This window comes from Furipterus horrens, unplaced genomic scaffold, assembly GCF_987537825.1.
Source record: "Furipterus horrens unplaced genomic scaffold, mFurHor1.1.pri manual_scaffold_7, whole genome shotgun sequence".
Lineage (NCBI taxonomy): Eukaryota > Metazoa > Chordata > Mammalia > Chiroptera > Furipteridae > Furipterus > Furipterus horrens.
The window spans coordinates 116,416,102-116,437,100 of NW_028327177.1; the positions used below are offsets into that span (position 1 = coordinate 116,416,102).

A 20,999-nucleotide genomic window follows, 5' to 3' on the forward strand; every position below is an offset into this window, starting at 1 on the left:
ATACTAGGTCCTTGACTAGACCCTTCCCCTTCTTTCCCTCCTTCTCTCCCTTCCCCCTCTCCCTTCCCCCCTTGTCACTGTTAGTCTGTCCTTGTTTACATGTCTCGGTTCAATTTTGCTCCTTTGTGTTGTTCGTTAGTTTCCTGTATTAGGTGATATCATATGGTACTTTGCTTTCTTTGCCTGGCTTATTTCACTAAGCATAATTCTCTCTAGTTCCATCCATGTTGTCACAAATGGCAGGAGCTCCTTTTTCTTTCTTCCACATAGTATTCCACTGTGTAAATGCACCACAGTTTTTTGATCCACTCATCTACAGATGGGCACTTAGGCTGTTTCCAGCACTTGGCTACTGTAAATAGTGTTGCTATGAACACGGGGGTGCATAGGTTCTTTTGAATTGGTGTTTTCAGGATTCTTCAGGTATAATCCTAGCAATGGAATTGCTGGATCAAAAGGCAGTTCCATTTTTAGTTTTCTGAGGAAATTCCATACAGTTTTCCATAGTGGCTGCACCAGTCTGCATTCCCACCAACAGTGCACTAGGGTTCCCTTTTCTCTGCATCCTCACCAGCGCTTGTTTGTTGATTTGTTGATGATGGCCATTCTGACCGGTGTGAAGTGGTATCTCATTGTGGTTTTTATGTGCATCTCTCTGATGGCTAGTGATGTTGAGCATTCTTTCATATGCCTATGGACCATCTGTATGTCCTCTTTGGAGAAGAGTTTGTTCAGGTCCTTGGCCAATTTTTTAATTGGGTTGTCTGTCTTCTTGGTGTTGAGTTGTGTAAGTTCTTCATATATTTTGGAGATCAATCCCCTGTCTGAGGTATCATGGGCAAATATGTTTTCCCATATGGTTGGTTTCCTTTTCATCTTGCTGATGTTTTCTTTTGCTGAGCAGAAACTCTTTATAGTTTGATGAAGTCCTATTTCTTTATTCCTTTTATTTCCCTTACCTTAGGAAATGTATCAGTGAAAATACTGCTACATGAGACAGCTGAAATTTTCCTGCCTATGTTTTCCTCTAGGACTTTTATGGTGTCACGTCTTAATTTAAGTCTTTGATCCATCTTGAGTTTATTCTGCTGTGTGGTGTAAGCTGGTGGTCTAGCTTCATTTTTTTGCACGTCCCTGTCCAGCTCTCCCAGCACCATTTGTTGAAGAGGCTCTTTTCACTCCATTTTATGTTCCTTCCCCCTTTGTCAAATGTTAGTTGACCATATAGTCCTGGGTTTAGTTCTGGGCTCTCTATTCTGTTCTATTGATCTCCTTTGTTAATAATAATATATTTTCCTTGAAATTATTGACTAGCCAGTAATTCAACTGTACAAACAGATGGTAGATTTCTTTACTCCTTCTCCTTGTTCCTCCACCATACACCAACAGAATGCATTTCATATAGCAGTTAATTAACTACTTAATTTTACTGGCTTTCGCAAACAAAATCCTTATTAAAGACATGACTGTGGCATCCCTCACACCCTACTTAACTGATCTAAATAGCTACAGGTACAACAGGGAGCCACATAAGCTCTTAAAAGTAAATTGTGGTCAGATACTATAAGCCACCAACTTTGAATCCTATAGGTTTAAGTTGAATGAGAACTTCTTTGCTGTCACAAAATGTACTCTTATTACCACATATATTATTTCCCATTTTAAGTGGTTTTCCTCAAAAATTATTTTTCTAACCAACTATTTTAATATTATGTTTAAATGATCTTAAAGTGAAAAACAAGAAGAAAGTTACTTCTAAATTCCACACTATTAATAAAAGAAAAATTATAAAGGGTCCAATAAATAGTTCACTAGCTCAGACACCTTTACCTATTAATTGAATGTTATAGATGGGGAAATTAAAGTATAGTGACACTAAACTAGGTTTTTTTTTCCTAAAAGGAAATACAGCAGAAAAGAACTCCTTAAAAATAAGAATACCACACAACTGTGTACATGTAAGCAGGTATTACACAGTGAGGTTATGACTAGAATGCATGTCCAAGGGAACCGTCCCTTGTATTATTGGCATTGAAAATACATGTATCGTGTCCCTAACATGAGTGGAAGAGCTGGGGGTATTCCACACTTCACAAAAACGAATAAAAACATACTGGGTGTCCAAAAAAAAGCCACTTCCTGAAGAGCCTAATAAATAAATCTGATGAAGAATTCTGACTGCAAAAAGAAGTCTACTTGAAATTTTATAAATGAATAAAAGGGAAAAGGGCATTACATTCAGGAGGTCTGGCAATTTCAAAAAGAGCTCGGTACACTTCACTTCTTAATGTCAAAGAATAGTTCTGAGAGCAAGTAAAATATTAAGTTCATCCACCTCATTAATTAGTAGGTAAAACTTTTAATCTAGACTTCAACATTTTTGCCCTACTGCTGGTTACAAATCATGAAATACTCAAAACCTAAACCAAAGTACAGTCAAAATCACAATTTGATGAAACCATGATATAAGCATTAAGATTTTAAAAGCTAAGCTAGCATAGGTTTCTTGAGCATTCCATGTCTCAAAAAATATGTAAAGCCTTGAAATTAATACCTAAGAGACCAATGGAAAAAATAATTTTCCCAAAGTAAAGGGAATTAGCATTTCCTGAGCAGCTCTTTCATTTCAGATCTTTCATCTTACCCAGTTTAATCCTGACAAGCCTGAGGAAGAGTCATCATCATCCTTTACATGTGAGGAAAACAAGGCTTAGAGAAGTTAACTTCTGTGCCTTTGATTAGACCAATGCTTCTTAACCTCCACAACACTGACATCTGGGGCCAGATCATTCTTTATTAGCAGGGGTGAGGGGGTCATGTGTATTATAGGATATTTACCAACACCCTGGCTTCTCCCCACTGGATGCCAGCAGCATCTGCCCTAGTTGTGCAGACCCAAACCATCTCTAAACATAGCCCATGTTCCCTGGAGGGCAAAACCGCCCCCAGTTGAGAACCAGTGAGTTCAAGTGAAGAAGCCAGCATTTTCACTCAATAGAAAACGGCTACATGCCAGAGTCTATTCAAGCTGAATTAAGAACAAATGAGGGTCTTTGCCCTGACAAGCATTAAGACATGCACAACCTCTTCCTCCAAAGAGACTTCTTTTTTCCCCCTAATATGGGACACTGAAAAATTAATCCCTGCCTTTTGTCATCTAGTGGTTATGGACTGAATGATGCCTTTTAACCCTGTTGCCAAATCTGTTGCCCCCAGAATACAACAAGGATGCCAGCCTGTTAAACCAAGCACGCCATTGTCCGGGGACAGCCAACTGACCTGGAGTCTGCACGATCTTTCCCCATGTGGGAAGGCCACCCTCCCCTCCACACCCCCAACCTTATTAGGGATTTCTGGACCCAAGGGTAGGTAGGATGATGACCATGTCCAGCTTGAAGCAGCTAGAGGAGAACGAGACCTTCGACCACTGTCCTTTATAAGATTATAAAGGGTCTTAAGTCTGAGAGGGGGGAATTGTTATTTTTTGTTATAAAAAATTAATTAATTAATTTAAGAAAAAAGAAGAATATAGGAAAGGGTGAAGCCAAAGACCCATTGGGGGGGGGGATTACTATGGGAAGGGGGATACTGGGCGGAGGGGAGCAAAGGGGGGGAAAATTGGAACTACTGTAACAACATAATCAATAAAATATAGAAAAAAAAAAAGACACGCATGCCCTGATGGTTTAACCTTCAATACACTCCCCTTAGCCAGCCCCCACATCAGCTAACTCCTCCAACAGGTCAGTGGCACCTTCACCCATCCACTTCTGCTGGCTTAACAGTCTGTAGTCGTTTCTGACTCAACTTTCCTCCTCCACCCCCACTTCATTCCCTGGATGTATAATAGTTACTGCCCAAGTTCTGCTGGTTTTTTCTGGGAGCAAAATGTCTCTCTAGTCCATCCCTACTCTCCATCCTACTATAGATACAAGCCCAATTCTCCTCCTTTCTACTAACAGAAGAAATCAGAAGGAACTAATCTCACTTGGCCCCTAAAATCAATTAAGGGTATTAAACAAGATGTTATAACTGAACTACCAACTGCTAGGGTAGGGGCAGGCAGACCTCAAAAAGTAAAGACCACATCCTTTTTGTGGAGTGGGAAAGAAACTGGAATTTCCCATCTGATCTCAGACACTTCCAAAGCCAGATGTCAACTTTCAGTAAATAACAGCCCTGACAAGCATTAAGAAAAGGACACAGCAGAGATTAGTTTGCATGCCATTAAAAAGTGGCTTGCATGCTATTTCTGGCACTTGTACCATGAACCACTTTTGCTGCTACAAGGGAATGCAGAACTGACACAACAGAGAAGTGAGGTAAGATTCCCACAGAAAGCTTGAACCAGCTAGTATTTCTGCCCCTCCCCTGTATAAACCCAGATGAAGGCAGATAAAGCAAACATTCCACTAGGGAAACTCTAAAACAGATGGTCACACAAAATCTAGTTACAAAGCAAAATCTAGTTACAAAGGCACATATATCAAATTTTCAATACATATATGAGTATTCAGCACCAAAGGCTAATTTATTAGTATTGAGAAAGAAAGGCTGATTCAGGTGAGAGGAAATCCAGGTTCTGTTTTAAAGTTTATCTCTCCCTTAGGCAGAGAATAGAACTTAACTGCATTAATGGTTCTTAGGAAATGCTTTATCCTTTTTGACTTTAAGATACCACAATCAAGTAACTTTAAATTCAGTATCTGAAACTCAAAACCTAATCAAAAGTTTTAATTTACACTTCACAGTTTTAAAAAGCAATGTTCAAGGAAAGTATGATAGCTGATATCCTAAATATTTCTGCTTCAGCTATTATTTGAGTTTTGCTGTAAAGGGCTGCATATCAAACAAAATTACCAAGTGGCAAATATATTTAGTTTCAGGGCCCTACTGCTACTACAACTTTACTAGGTTATTCATTTTAAGTAGATAAATAACTAATTAGAATAATTTCTACAAGGATGTATCAATGTCTCAGTTTTCTAAAAGAACGAATATGTCATGCTAAATTGCTGTACAGTATTTCCTCTTGGGAGACACAGTTTAGCTCAGCACTTTTATGCAATGATCAAAATCCAAGCCAAAAGGCTTTACTTAAGCAAGGAATTATAATTAACGAATTCCAGTTCACACATTCCAATTCCAGTTCACACATTCTCTAACATCCGATATATTGAGTTATTAAATAATTCCATTATATTAAATAATTGCAATTCATACATCTTCTCTAATATCTGAAGCAGAAATCAAACTTGAACTTGATGCCCAATTACAGCCATTTAAAGGTGATGCTTTTGACCCCTGCTATTACTGTCCTTCTGTCTGTAACTTAAAAAAGCCTTTTAACATTTCATCCAAGTTTTTTCTAAATATATATATCAAATAAGTCTAGCCCAACTAATCTAATTGAACCGATTTAAGTAATTTCCTTGTAATTCAAAGATGTGTGCCTTTGTCAAGTCACGTAAATAAAGCCTTGAAGATGAAAGACATGAACAAATGCATATAAATACCAGCCATATAAATTCAAGAGGTAATGCATCAATTTAGCCTGACATTTTTTCCAAGAAATCATTTCCTGTAGGAAATGAGAGCATTAACTTAAACTCGCCCAACCTAATTTTACTTTACTGCCTTTCACCAACACCTGTTCATTAAGAAAATGGTAAAGATAATGTCACAGCTGATACCTGAAATCTTTATAAAAATAATTTGCTTTTTAACAAAGTAAATACAGGCTGACCCTTTGAACCAGTCCTTAAAGAGATCTTCAAGATGTTACATGCAACCACAGTGTAATTTAAAATTCATCCCAACTGATTTTACCATCAAATCACAGTGTTCTTTCAAATTTTAAGGCAAAATTTAACCTTGTCAAACAGGTTACAGTTAACCAAGATCTCAAAAGAAAATCAGCCTTGAGCCCCAAGGGGTGTGTTCCCTAGGAGACCATTTTGATTGCTACTGCTTCCATTAATAAGAGTGGAATTCTGCTGACATTAAATGGAGGATAAAAACATTAAGACAAATCAAGTAGTTAGAATTCAACTGTCAGAAGGCTACTGCTCAGTCTCTGCAATATACTTCCTCTGCATTAAATTACTACATTTATACAATGCTGTCACATACATAATCTTTTAGTTTCGACTCTTCTAGAAATAGTGATTAAGAATATTATCTTGCTGCCAAACCTGCAAACAAAATAAGTTAAATTTTCCATACCCCAAAATATAAAATATTGTTATAATCTGGTTTCCCATTCCTACTTGAAGAACTACAATTAAGGTGGTTTCTTATCTATTTTTCCTTATAGTGTTTCCAACTACTCTAACACAATCTTTAAGACATTCCTAAATGATTAATAATTTGAACTTGAATAAGCAACTATTTTAAAAAGTAAGCTGTAAATAAACATACTATCATTTTTAAGTGCTAGTCAAAGAAATTGGGGGAGATTTATTCTAGACCTATTAGCTCTGCCTATAGCCTTAAATTAAGCATGTCCTGAAATCTTGAAGATCATTACATATTTACCCATTTGTCAAAGAAACATTAATGGCTATTATTAAATAGTTTCATGTGCATTAATTTTATATTGGTTTTGCTATGGGAAAGGTCAAATTTATTCTAACAGAAAAAAATCCATTATTGGAAAAGAGAAACTATTTGCAAAATTATCCAGCTAACAATGTTTTCTAATAAGCCATCCCTTTACACATACATTTTTTTTAATCAGAAAAAGGGTCCTTTACTTAAATATCTGATTCCTAAGCGGTATCTGTTTAGATTTGTGATAAACATGCAAAAAGGAGTTCCAAAGGATGTGGATAAAATCCTAACCCACAAATGGATGTCTCTGACCAGTCCCTAAAATTCTAGTAAATTAACACTTCAAATATTTCTAGTGACTAGCAGGAAGTACTATATTCATGAAGCGCCCTGGAAGCTAAGGCTAAAAATCTGTCAATCTTTGCTGAGAAAACCATAGAAGAAAGGTCCAGAAGAATCAAAACTGAAGTGTCAAAGAATATTACATCTGCTGAAAAGGAAGCACATAAACGTCATTCCCTCCAGCAACAACTGTACACACGGCACACCACCCTAAGAACCTTCATGCTAATGCTCCTGGGCACCACTAACAATTCTACCCTGTACACAGCTAGGATGTGACTTATCTACAAACCTACTGAAGGATTCTGTTTCTCGGGAACAACAGCAGTCACTCATTCATGCGTTCTGTGTGTCATGATGTTTGGGCACTTCGCAGACCAGGCTGCATTTATTCCTCACACCAGCCCTCCAAGAGGGCATTATTCCATTTACAGATGGAAAAGCACTAGAAGCTGACAAAGCTTAGAAGCATAGTAACTCATCAGTTTTTTAGGATAGGAAAAAAAAAAAAAAAAAAAAAAAACTTGGCAAGATTCAAATCCAAGCCTCTTTTTACATTGGCCCCTGGCTACTTGGTAGCGCTCCAACTTTAAGCCATGATATTACAGAAAATTCTGTACTTAACTCCACCTGATTCCTAACTAACAATGACAACGCCATGGAGAGCATTTTGGCCACTACTGTTTCCCTGTTAGCATTCAGCTGCCATAACAGCAACATTAATGCCTGGTGGTACATTAGTATGCAAACACTGGGCTAGGCTATTTACAGTTAACATTTATTAAGCATATAATATATGCCAAATACTGTTATAAACGCTTACAACAACCTTAAACGGTAGGTATTATCAATATCCTTATTTTATAGATGAAGAAACTGAATTACGAAAAGCTTTAATAATTTACACAAAGCTAAATTTTGTTAAGTCAGGACCTAGCATTCAAATCAGGATGCCTGGCTCTACAGCACATGTTCTTTAACTCTAGACTTCTTCTCCTCCAAGAAAATTTATATGGAGTTCCTCATTTAACCCTCTTAACTATGTAAGCTAAGTGTTATAAATCCCAATTTATAGATTAGAAAACAGGCCTGGCTGGTGTAGCTCAGTTGGTTGGAGCATCGTCCCATCTTTGAAAAGGTTGCCCAGCCAGGGCAAGTACCCAGGTTGTAGGTTCGATCCCTGGTTGGGGCACATACAAGAAGGCAGTCAATAAATGTTTCTCTCTCACATCAATGTCTGTCTGTCTATCTGTCTGTCTCTCTCTCAAAGCAATGAAAAAGATGTCCTCAGGTGAGGATTAAAAAAAAATAAAAAACTAGAAAAGAAAGCAGAGATTCAGAAAGGTAAAGTCATACAACCTTTAGTGGTGAAGGCATGATTTGAATCCATTTTTGTTTCAACTCCTAAGATGCTAACACACCATGTCAAATGAGGATACTAACTATATAAAAAGGTAAGTGATTACTATCATGTAATACATGTATATTTCAAAATGGTCACTGCTTCTAAAATTTCTACACTATACAGATCTTCTTTAAAATGTTTAAGTATGAAAAGAGAAAAATGTTAGTTATGAGACACTGACAAAAATGGCCTCTTGATTATTATGATGCAGAAAACCCCCCCAAATTTTTAAGAACTGTATAATCTTTTATTATAAAGCCAAATCAATTTTATTTGGCCAAAAAGTAGAGAGGCCCAGTCAGCCAGCAGCATATACCACTCCTCTCCCCCATCATCTCAATAGACAATATGAGAGCCAGTTTTGTTAGTCATGCTCCTTTTCCTAAGAGATCAAGAAATAAATGCAACATCTAAGAATCCACCTACTTGAAGCTACTCTCTTCAATCTGGACCATTCTGAAAGCAGAAGCTCAAGTTTTAGCTGTTAAGATGCAGCTACTAAGAAACAGGTATATAAATGAATGCACTTATTCTTTGTCTCTTGTGCAGAAAGGACTTGCCTTTCTTAAATTTATAAACTAAAAGACAAAGAAGAAAAGGCCTCAGAATAGTGGTATTTCCATATCACCAGACAAAAATATAACTGCTTTCAAGGGCTGTTTCTAAAGACCCAATTAGACAGTGTAACTCGCCTGCAGTTATACACTTTAGTGTTTCAGAAAATGTCTTCCACCAATTACCCATCCAAAGTAGAACTCAGCAATGTAATTGTGCCTTTCATCATATTTCCCACATATCCCAGGGTCTCAGGCAGCAAAACAGATTACTGCATATAAGAAGCATCTATTTTACAATTACTAGTCCTACTTAGAAGAATCAAGCTTACATTCTCAACAAGGGAAAAACAAATTAGGAAGCAGCCAGTAAGCTCTACTGCAGCACTTTTTACCAGATACTGTACAGATTTTTAAAACCAAAAGATACAAGAGGACAAACTGTAATTTGTTATTATCTTTTATAGCATCCTGCAGACCTGAAGCAAGAAAATAATAATAATAACACACACAAGTCAGAAGTCAGTCCAAAGAGTAACTGTGGTTGTTTCAGGAGGGTAAAAAATTATTTCTTCAGATTTTCAACGCTTTTAAAAAATAATCAGTGCTGTGTATGAAAAGCATTAAATATTTAAATGAGACCAAAGGAATTAAGTAACACCTGAATGATAATCCAATGTGTACAAAGTGTACAGTGGCCAAACAAGTTCCACTGTCAACCTCCTAAATGATGTTTTGAAATAGAGAGGAACTTGAAACGGAAATAACCTCAAATATTTCATTAATTCATAACTTTTTGTGTCCACATACTGAAAAAAGTGAGATTTTCCCCCCAAAGCTGCATTTCATTAAAAAAAAAAAAAAAAAAACCTTTTCTTTCTTATAAACGAATCCAGTCACATACCATATCAAGACTTGACATGCACATATACAGAGATACGGCCCTCTTCCCTCCCCATTTCCACTGTCTGTCTAGTAATTACTTGCAAATAGCGATTTAAATAAACATAGATGCTATCTGAAATGAAAACTTCCCTTCTGTTCCCCAAACTAAAGGTTTGTCAGGGAAACAGAATCAAGCTCAGTCACCTCACAGAACCTTAATTTCCGAAATACCCCTATGTTACCAAAATAAAATCTAGATATCCTAAGAACGCAATTCTTTGGACACTTCACAATTAAAAGAAAAAAATAAAATCAGGAAAATAAAAAGGTAGGGAAAGACAACTTAAAAGCAAACCACCACACCCTCAACTCCGCGTTGCAAACCGTCTGCCAGGGGCCTTTACCTTCATTTTCCATTGAAACAGCACTTGGTTGGTGGCTACAAAGTCTTTAGTGTCAGCCACGGCCACACTGGGAATAGAGAGAGGAGGAAGACAAGGAAGAGAAGCCCCCGGAATCCCAGGCTGTCACCCCCGCTCCCGGCCACGCGTCCCACGGCTGCTCCCACCACCCCTAGCAGCAGCATCTGCAAGAGAAACCAGGAGAAGCGGCGCTGACGAGAAGAGAAGGCGAGGAGGGAGTCCCCAGACCCCGCGCCCACCCCCTCGGTCACCCGCGTCACCCCCAACTCAAGCTGGCAGGGCGGCGCCCAAAGACACCCCACCCAACCCGGGTATCCCCGGACGCCCCGTCCCTCAGGACCTGGAAGTTTCTGGAAATGGGTAATAGTGGTGCACTCCCAATGCCCCAGACCCCCTTCCTCCGGGCAGCAGGAGACTTACCCGCGGGGCTCGCCGGGGCGCCCCGCGCGCCTCGGGCAAAGAGGAACTGCTCGCTGATCGGCGGCGCTAGGAGGGAGTCAGATCCCGATGTGAGGAAATAGCAACGGAAGGAGGGGAGGGAAGGCGCGCGGACGGGGAGGGGAAAGAAAGAGGAGGTGAGGGGCCGTCACTGTCGGCCGGCCGTCTGCGCTAATCTGCTCCCGCCTCCGCCTCCTGCGCTCTGCCCCTCCCCGCCGCCTGCCGCCAGGCGCCCCGGCGCGCTCTGCACTCCCGGGCCCTCCGCGGACCTAGCTCCGTCGCTACTACTTCCGCTGCAAGAGGCGCGCGCGCACGCGTACTCGCAGGCACGCGCGGAGACGGCGGAAGTGAAGACCGAGCGGCCCTCCCCGAGTGGTCTCTGGTTGGGTGCGGAGCAGTCCGGTAGGAGTGAGCGTGGTCCCTTTGGCGGCTCTTCGCGAGCCTCCGGGGAACGTACCTGCCGGTTTCTACGCACCCACAGGGCATGAGGGTCGGAGACCGCCCGCTCCCTCGCGCCGGCCACGCATCCTCAGGAGGCAGCCGCGGGGTATGAGCAGGCGGGCAGGCACAGTCACGGTCGCTGTCCTGGAGGTGTTTGCCCTCAACAAAGGCGACCAGGGAAACCCCTGCCGTCGGGTGGCGGTTACACTCAAAAGTAGACGACTCAAGAACGGCCGAGGGAAGGGGCGAGCGCTGAAAGGCACTAGTTACTGATACCTCGCACCCTCACTTGCAGACCTCTGTTAACAGCTTCTTTGCTCTAACTGCTGGAGCGGGTCATCGCTGGGCTACTTCCCAAACTTCTACCCCGATTAGGGGTCTGCTTCAGTGTCTCTGTAATGAGAGGGCGGAGATCAGCCTCAAAAGGCTCAAGGGAGGATTCAACCTTTTTCATTGATTTAAAGTGTGTGGAACCTCAGAGGTTGGGGTAAAAACCGAGCGTCCACAAATGGAAGCTGAAGAACGGACATTCCCTTCGGCCACTGGCTATTTCTTCTGCCACTTGAACCTTTCACCTAACCCACACCCCCAATAAGTGATTTTTGGTGGACGCTGATTTTTAATAAACTATAATAAGCCAGATAGGGGAAACATAGAACTGAAGGCCTCTCATACCCACAGCCACTAGAGGGCAGGGCTACACCTGAGTTTGAGCGCATCCTCCAAAAAGTCTAGAGACCACTAAGGACAAAAGCCCTCCCTTTATATCCTAAAGGCGTTTTTCTCCATCAACACTTACCCCATTAAAAAATGTGGCCCTTATCTCAAGCCATGTATCATATTCCGGTGCGCTCTCTGGCCACATGTTCAACATCCAAATAAACAGATGGACTATCTTGCCTCTTTTCCTATGTTTTGTCCCAAGTAAGTGGTACTGGTCTAGAATCAAAAATTCTGGACAGCTTTCTAAATTTCTTTTAGGAAACACTGAGATTTTATTCAGCGAGGTCACTTTTAAATTTCAAAAGTGAAACCATAAAAATCAGAATGAAGTAGATGTTTAGTCTTGTTACGCAGGATAGATAGCAAACCGAGGCAGGAAGGAGGAGGAAGACATGCCTTACCCATTAACTTAGCAATCCTGAGCCTGATCCAATAAGATTGCCAGGAGTCCAGAACATTACAAGCAAAACTATGATAGCACAGAAGGAGGGGAACCTTTGAAGTTCTGTGTGTATATTTCCACTAGCTGGGAAAGAAAGCCTTTGAAATTGTATATTAATCCCAAGGTCTGGAAGGGAGAGGAGGAGGGGCAACCTAGAAACTGGACAAAGTATATAACTCCTAAACCGCAAGAGTCAAAGCACTCACAGTTCTATACTGGGTTATTCAGAGTAGCTGGGTCCCTGCCTGTAGTTTTGTGCTCAAATGTATTTCATAAATAAACTTATCTCATTTCCACTATACATGCTGTCTCTCACCTGACTTCTCTTGCAAGCAAGGCAAGAACTGAGTGGGAGCCCCTGACTCAGGTCTCCCCCGTAAGAGTCTGAGGAGTTAACTGTCTAGGACTTACCTTTGGCTTGCAAAATTTTTGTCTACCCAGTGGTGTTATAAGCCTATGATTTTGTACAGTGAATATACTATTGCTTGCTCAATGTTGTAATCAATTTTTAATGATTATTAGTTACTCGTTGAACCTTGACACTACAGCATCACATTAAAGACAAAGCATCTAAAATAGGAAAAGTACATGATATAGACATTATTTGACATTAGCATAATCTTACAAAATAGAGGGTAATTTCACTGTACAGAATTTGCTATTGGATTGCTTTAGTTACCTCAAACATTTTATCTAAGGCAACTTCTCAGAATTATGTGTTGTATACTGCAATACACCAGCATTAACACTGAATTCATAATTTACTCCTCCCAAAATGTATTACTCCATGACTGATACCTCAAGTAGCTTACACTGAAATTTTACTTTTTGATTGCCTAACTTGTGAAAGTCATTGTTCCTATTGCTAAGCCAAAACTAATAATAATAAAAAATAAAACCAGCTATTTCCAGGAGAACTGTTACATATTTTATGCTTAATCCACTGTCAATCATCTCACAAATTCCTAGGCCTGGGAGCAGCGAAAAACCTAAAAGGACAGCTGATTCAACCACTTGGCTGATCCTTGAGCGTTAACATACCTCTGTAGACCAAGCCTCTATTCTATGCCTGTAAACCTCTTCCACCAAGCTAACGAACATCAGTAGCACCAACTTTGACTTCCTATGTATATGAAAAATGAAATTTATTAACATTATTCAAACCAGAGCAGTGGAGAATGCTTGATCCACAAGCCAGAAATTCTCTTCTTCCAACATTGCCACCTCTGACCAGCTAACCTCCTATGAGATTTGTGTGTAGCAATTTCCACTTTCTCATCTCAAGAAGAAATATAGTATACTGTATTACATGTATATACAAATGTGTGTATACACATACATATACATGCATACAACATATATGTGTATATACGTTCATATGAGATTTTTATATATAGATATAGGCAGGATTACCCTTCTTTTCTGCTAAAGATTGTTGTGCATAGAAGGATTTTTCTTACAAAATATAAGACATACTAAGAGTCAAGTTTGGGGAAATACAGTCTTATTGAAAGAAGTTTCATATAAAATGAGTGTCTAACAACCACCTGTCAGAATTGCTATAAATCTTCTTGGTTCTATGTCTTAGCAGTGTTGGGAGAATAAAAATTGGAAGCAATAAAAAAAAAAAATCAAACAGACTCAAAAATAAGATACCTGTGTTTGATTAGTTTTAACATATATTGATACCCAAATACTTTACAAATATTTATCAGCCCACAAAACTCCATAGTTTCAACACTTGCTAGCATTCTAATAATTAAATATTTGATGAAACTAAGCAGAAGAAATTAGAGAATTTGAAGTGTATTCTTTTAATATTTATTTTTAAAGAAGTTCATTTCAAGTATGACTCAGTTTTTTCATTCAGTGGGTTCAGAGCCTGTAATGATATTTGGGATCTTTGGTGGGTACGACCAGTCCTGGGTGGGAGATGAGGGTACGTGGGGATGCTGATAAGGATAAGAAAGGGAAGTAAGAAGAGCAAAGTGAGTGTGACTCTCGCAAAGGGGTTAGTTAACTGGAACGACTTGATCTGAACAGGAATAAACATTAATCATTTCAAGAAGTGTTCAATATTAAACACTGCCCAGATCCGATGAAATTTCACACCCAGATTTTAAGCCCAGATAAATGTTTGAAATTAAAAGATAATGTTGAGGTGGCTGCTTCCATGCATGTAGGAAATTTTAGCTAAGTTTGTGCTTTGGATTTTAATGGCATGTATATCAACGCCTGACAAAATCAAAAGCACTGTAAATTTCAGCACAGTTTATCAGGTATTACCTTAGTGACAAGGCAGCTGGGAGACTAGGTATAAGCAGCAGACCTTAGAATAGCCAAGTAAGTTAAATTGCCACTGGCCAGTGTCTTCTACCAACTTTGAAATCCTTGCTGATGGATTGGTTGTCACAAATAGTTGAAACTGTTAAATAGATTCCATAACATGACTCCTGGCCCCCTGCTGTGTTTGCAGTAATAGCCCAGGCCTCCTCCTTCCATTTATATGCTCTCTCAATTTCACATCAGAAATATTTTTTCTTTCTCTTTATTCCACTGCACACTGGGTTCTGAAAGAGTTTTGGAAATGGTTGCATTTCCTCAGACCTCCAAAACGGTATGTTTTTCATTGATTTTCTACCCCACCATTTTCTAGAAGCCAAATGTTTTTTGCAAAGCTTGCATCTTTGCCTGAATTGCCCCATGTCTTCCAGGCCCCCTGCAGAAATCATCTCTCTCTACCTTTCTGTCTACTGTGAGAAAAAGTGAGGGGGAGAAAGGCACAAAAAATATTATTATGCTAATAAGTTAGAGAGGGAGTTTCACAGCACAGAAATTGCTTTATGAGGATCCTGAACCTTTGCCCTGGACCATGTGAACCGATCATACTCCCATTGAGCATTCCACCAAAAATGGGGGACCCGCACCAAAGATGGTTTGTAGGATAGGTGATAGAGAAAGGGGAATTGCAATTTGGCAAAATCATTTACAAGACAGATGATAGAGAAGAGGAATTACAAATTATTAGGAAAGAATTTTTGCAACACAAGAAAATTGCTAAAACTTTAGGTTAGAAACTTCTCTACAAATATAGATCAGGTGGAAAATTAAATTAGCATTTATTGTATACCTTCAAGCAACTTTATTTTTGCTTTGTTGGTTTTAAAAGGCATTGTTTATGTAGCCAAGTTCAGAAGATATTAAAAGTAATTTAATGTATGAAATATAATATATTTGGGGGATTACGAAATGAGGATTCTGGAAAGAAGAAAGAAAGGAAGGAAGGAAGGGAGGAAGGGAGGGAAGGGAGGGAAGGAAGGAAGGAAGGAAGGAGAAAGGAAGAAAGAAGGAAAGAGAGAGAGAGAGAAAGGAAGAAAGGAAAGAAAGAAAGCTTTCTTTAGCTCAGGAACAAATACACTGAAAAGCAAATTGGGGGATTGAACTGACCCAACCATTCCCCAGTTCAAACAGCTGAATGCAAAACTGTCCTCTAAGAAACTGCTACATCAACTAAAAGGAATATGTACTGGTCTTCTAAATGAACAGTGTCCCATTCTAGAATGTTTAACAGGAAGCCAACAAACTAGAAATGGCCATTAGGCCTATGAGGAAAATAAAAAGAACTCTGTTATATTCCAAATGATAAAGGTACCTGGTAATGGACATTACCAATGACCCTCAAATATTTATTCCCCTCCAGGATCATTAGTTTAAGTTAAAAGTGTGGCCCTTACTACCAGCAGCAGCAGCATCACTTGGGAACTTACTAGAAATGCAGATTCTTAGATCGCACCCAGACCTACCAGTCAAATTCTGAGAGCTGCACTCAGCAATTTGTGATTTAATAAAATTTCCCCATAATTCTGAATGCTTGATAGTGCTGCAGCCACCACCCTTCCTCCTCAGGGACTAGCTAATACCAAGAATGACAAAATAGTGATGAAAGGAAGCCAAGCCCTTTAATATATAATTAAGCTAACAATTCAACCAACCTTGGAGCCTGCCTTATCACATTAATGTAAGATAATAAACAAAATATTTTTTCTGTTACTTGCAGATAAAAACATTCTAACTGATAGAGTTTTAAATGAAAAAAAAAGTTTCCTTTAAATAGATTAAAGTATTGGTTACTCCTATAAAAATAAAGTTGATTGCTCCTATAAAAGTTAAAATAATTCAATGTAATATGACATTCAAATAATAAAACATTAAATAAGATACTTAAAATATTATAGGCACTGTTAATCAATGTAATAAGATATAAGTCAAAAAGACTGAACACAAAGTTTTTTTGTTCAAGTGATTTCCTTATTAAGACATAAGTAAAAAACTGACTGATCTCAGAAGCTCCTTTGACAAGTTTTTCTGATAACCAGTTAGTAGTATTTTTAAATTATGTAACTACAATTTATTCTTGAAAACTAGTGAGATTTTAGAAGTTCTACTTTCATTTTTTTTTATAATTTAGTTATTTGTTTGTTTATTTATTTATTTTTTTTTAGAGAGAGGGGAAAGAAGAAAGAGAGGGAGCGAAACATCACTGTGTGGTTGTCTCTCACTCACGCCCCCAACTGAGTACCTGACCTGCAACCTAGTCATGTGCTCTGTCTGGGAATCGAACCAGTAAGCCTTGGTTCATAGGCCGACGCTCAACCCACTGAACCACAGCAGCCAGGGGGTTAGAAGTTCTACTTTCTTAGATAGTTGTTTGCTCTGGTACAAGGCTTTATCTTGTTTAATTCTTCAACTAATGACTACTTGATGATAGATTCTACCATAAAATTACTAAAACGAAATTAAGTTTACATCTTCCTAAAATATGACAGTCATTTTTTCAACAAACTTGATGAAACTATTTATTGTTTTGAGGTTTGCACAACTTGTTTCTATTTTCTGAGTTAGTGCAGTTAAAAATCTATGACATTTAAAAAAATTCTACATGTATTCTTACAGGGTTTAAATGATTAAATTGCTCATTTTAACCTTGGAAAAGTAAAGATGCCAACATTGCACATTTGATTCAAGAATTTAAATTACTTTTAGGGAAATGAGAATCAATTTTCACTGAACAGTCACCAAAACTACACATTTGTTTAGGGCTTTTTAGTTGACAAAACACTTCCATGTATGTAATTAAAGTTAATCTTCACAATCCTTTGAGATAAGCAGAATAGATCTTGTTCATTGCTTTTTTATAGCTGACAAAGCTGAGACTCACACAGGTGAAGCTCCTTGCCCAACAGTTTCTCGCTCTTGAATGTCAAAGCCAGGAGTCAAATATCCATATTGGCTTTAATACTTTTAATTCTTCCACAATGACCCATTTAAAAATATGTAAGAATCTGCCCTGTTTATTGAATTACCTTTTTATAGTGTATCATTTTTTTTTATTATTAAATTCATTCATCTTTCAACACAATGGAGCACCCTGTAACCTCCACAGGCACTAATTCCTAAGCCTGGGATATGTGCCCAATCATCCCTCATTGATGACATTGAAGAATGTATTAATAAGGACTTGATTTTGAAACATCCTTGGTCATTGTCTACATCTATTCACTTGTTCTTATTTAACCTTTGGACGCCATCACCAGGGAAATCATGTTCCAAGCAAAAGCTGTTCCAGAATCCCTTGGGTTTATCTTCTCAGAGTTGGAAATTATCGCTAAAATGGGAGTGTAATCTTATGAGTAAATAATCACAGACAGGCATTTTAAAGAGAGTATTCAGTAGGTAATTGAGATATGCTCATTAACATGTGTTATTGAAAAATCAACAGAATATGTATTAAACACATGTTCTAAGGATCTAGAAGCCATTAAACAGTATTAGGAATACTGATTTCATCATTCCAAGTGGTAAATTTATTTTTTGTTGTGAGTCTTTATAATTACATTTACATATTAATCAGAAAATGGACAAGGAAAAAACTGAGAGTTTTTTTTTTTAATGCTAAGAACTTAAAATGGCTTTAGGTTGTATGGAGGACATAACAACATTTACACCATTTTTATATTCCATAATTTAAATCAATAATTAAAATTTTCAGTTGCCCTATCAGTTTAATCAGTAAAAAGCTACAACAGAAGAAATTAAAGAGATAAGAAAATATTTTAGATTATATTCTTATAGCAAAGACATTGTTTAACAATTTCTTGCATTACTAAGCATTATGTAATGCTACTAGGCATGGGGCAGCTGTGATTGAAAATGATCAATTATTTCACTCATACACAGGCTATAAAGCTGAAAGCAACAAATGAACAAACAAGACAAATAAACAAATACTCATAAACACACAACGGAATGGTGGTTACCAGAAGGAAAGGGAGGTAACAGAGATGTAAAAGGGGGTAAGAGGGTCAAATATATAGTGACAGAAGGAGACTTGACATTGGGTGATGAAAACACAATGCAATATATAATGATGTGGTATAGAATTGTACATTTGAAACATATAATTATACTAACAAATGTCACCCCAATAAATTTAATTTAAAAAATGTTTAAAGAGCCTGTGAAACTGTGAGTTATCACTATCCATCCACCTAGCTTTAGCAATGACTCTCCATCTTGTAAATGGCATAGTCTATTCTTGAGAAGGAATGGCAATCCCTCCCAGTGTTGAATTGGTCAGCTCTGAATTTGAAAACATGCTTCATCAAATGAGCTACATCAGTGTTTCTCACACTGTAGTCCCTACCACCAAGAACTTCTTTTAAATGAAAATTCTGGCACCCCACCTTAAACCTATTAAATTAGCACCTCTGGGAATAGGGCTGTGTATTCTGTACAGGCATACCTCAGTTTATTGTGCTTCACTTTAGAGTGCTTCATAATGTTTTTTAGTGATTCAAGGCAAGACCTTCCGCCAACGAAAAAGGATTACAGTTTGCTTTATTGCAGCGGTCTGGAAGCAAACCCACAATTATCTCCAAGGTGTGCTGTTAGTTTAGTCCTTCAGGTGATTCCAATGCATGTTAAAGTTTGAGCACTGATTTACAAGGAACATAAAACTTTGATCTAAAAATATTTCTAATAGTCCTCAATACTAAAGAACAGAATGAGAGTATATACAGCGTGGGGCAAAAGTGGGTTTACAGTTATTCATGTGGAAAATAATACAATAATTAATAAATAGTAATACAAGAATAAACTCCGTTTTGCTTACTCACAACTGTAAACTTACTTTTGCCCCACCCTCTATTAGCATTTTAAATCTCCAGCATTCTTAAATCAAATAGGGCTTTGTACTTCTTTGGGTAAATACATCGTCGGCAGCCGTCCGTCTCGAGAGACGATGGTGTAGCTTCTTAAGAGTCTATCTGCACCGCCGAGAATGGCTGTGCAGTCCAACTCGGGAGTGACACGGTATATGTCTCCTCCCGTGTTGAATCGATATCTTGCGATGACGCTGGAGTGTCCTCTCCAGTGAAGCTGAAGCTACAGAGCCTGGGCAGGGTGATATGGAGGATCTGCTGTTGCCCATGCAGCAGACCCCCCCTCTCTTCGCAGCTTCAGCTGGGTAAATACATGTTGGCCTAAAATCGGTTATTTTAAAGGATCAGGGGAAAGAGCACTAAAACCATAAAAAGATCTTATTTCTCCCATCTTAAGTAACTCTGAGCATCACGTCAGCATAGTCATGGTACAGAGGAGAACAAAAGTTAGAGGGCAATGCCATGGCAATGGAGTTACAGTTGTGTTCCCAGCTATGAAGTCAGTCTTTGTGTTCTTACACAGGACCTTGGAACAATGCTTCTTTGAGCAGGTGTATCAGGCTTTTGCAGCACCAGTTAGATGAAAGAAGGGGGAAAGCTTCATAAATACAAAATGCCATTCTCTTGAAAAAGTGTATTCCCAAGAGAAATAATTTCATCTCTTAAAAACAGAAACAAAAACAAAAAAAAACCTGTGTAACATTTCAGAAGCTACAAAAATAATTTTAAGTGCATTACATAGAAATTATATGTTGGGAACAGAGCAAAAGGGTAGTTGGTCAACACTAGAGAAATAGGGTTGAACACTCACTATTCAATCAATCACTTCAAACAATGTGATTATAAACTATGCACTCATTATATAAGACCAAAATACTTCTATAATATGTTTAGCTTTGAGATTATTTCCAGGCCATAGTCAATTTTAGTTGCAAATATTATAATAGGGTTGATGGTACAGGACACAATTGTAAGGACTGTTTATGTTTTAGGACAATTAAACATAAAAAAAAACAGGAGTAAGAATAATGAAGAGATTCTAAGAAGAGGACATACATGAGAAAGCTGGGTATTTGAATATATTAGCAAAATTCAACAAAGAAATCCAGCACAAAGGTGATTTTATCCAGAGACAATTTGCAGTAACTATGTTATAATTGCAAATAACAGATGAGTTTGCAAAAGCTTGATTACATCCTAATGAATTCTTAAAGACATTCTTTAGTGCTGCTATAATTTTTCTACTGTGTAGCCTTTAACAGCAATAAAAGGCTTTTTCTCTGTGTGCTAACTGGCTTGCTTGGAAGGACAGTAAATGGTGTATTTAATATTAATTAGACCCATACAGGAGTTTTGAGATCTGTTGTTATTAGCAAGTAATCCCACTGCAAATAATAAGTCTTTTGCAAATATGAAGTGGGGTTGGGCACCTTTCAATTTTAGCAGTACCAGAACGTCTTTATCTCCATAGTGCGCTTTCCTAGAGAATGAAACACAGAGAAAGAACATCCTCTACTTCCTTCATGAGGTTGGGAACTCAAGCTGCTCAGAATAGGATCTCATACACCATTACTT

The 20,999-nt window shown here is 38.3% G+C and overlaps 1 protein-coding gene across 5 annotated transcripts in view; it reads right to left on the minus strand.

The window, feature by feature from the left end:
* ATP2C1 (ATPase secretory pathway Ca2+ transporting 1) overlaps positions 1 to 20,999 on the minus strand; it is a 130,354-nt gene that overhangs the window by 95,537 nt on the left and 13,818 nt on the right. For 2 of the 5 annotated variants that reach the window (XM_090284347.1, XM_090284345.1), the window contains exons 1-2: positions 10,581 to 10,870; positions 10,143 to 10,324 (exon numbers count right to left, since the gene is read on the minus strand). The exons of 1 other annotated variant lie outside the window; for it this stretch is intronic. In XM_090284347.1, coding sequence (XP_090140473.1) covers positions 10,143 to 10,148 — 6 coding nt within the window. In that variant the 5' untranslated portion in view covers positions 10,149 to 10,324; positions 10,581 to 10,870. Of the gene's footprint in view, positions 1 to 10,142; positions 10,325 to 10,580; positions 10,871 to 20,999 lie in introns of those variants that run through there. 2 more of the 5 variants (XM_090284346.1, XM_090284348.1) reach the window with 2 other exon arrangements.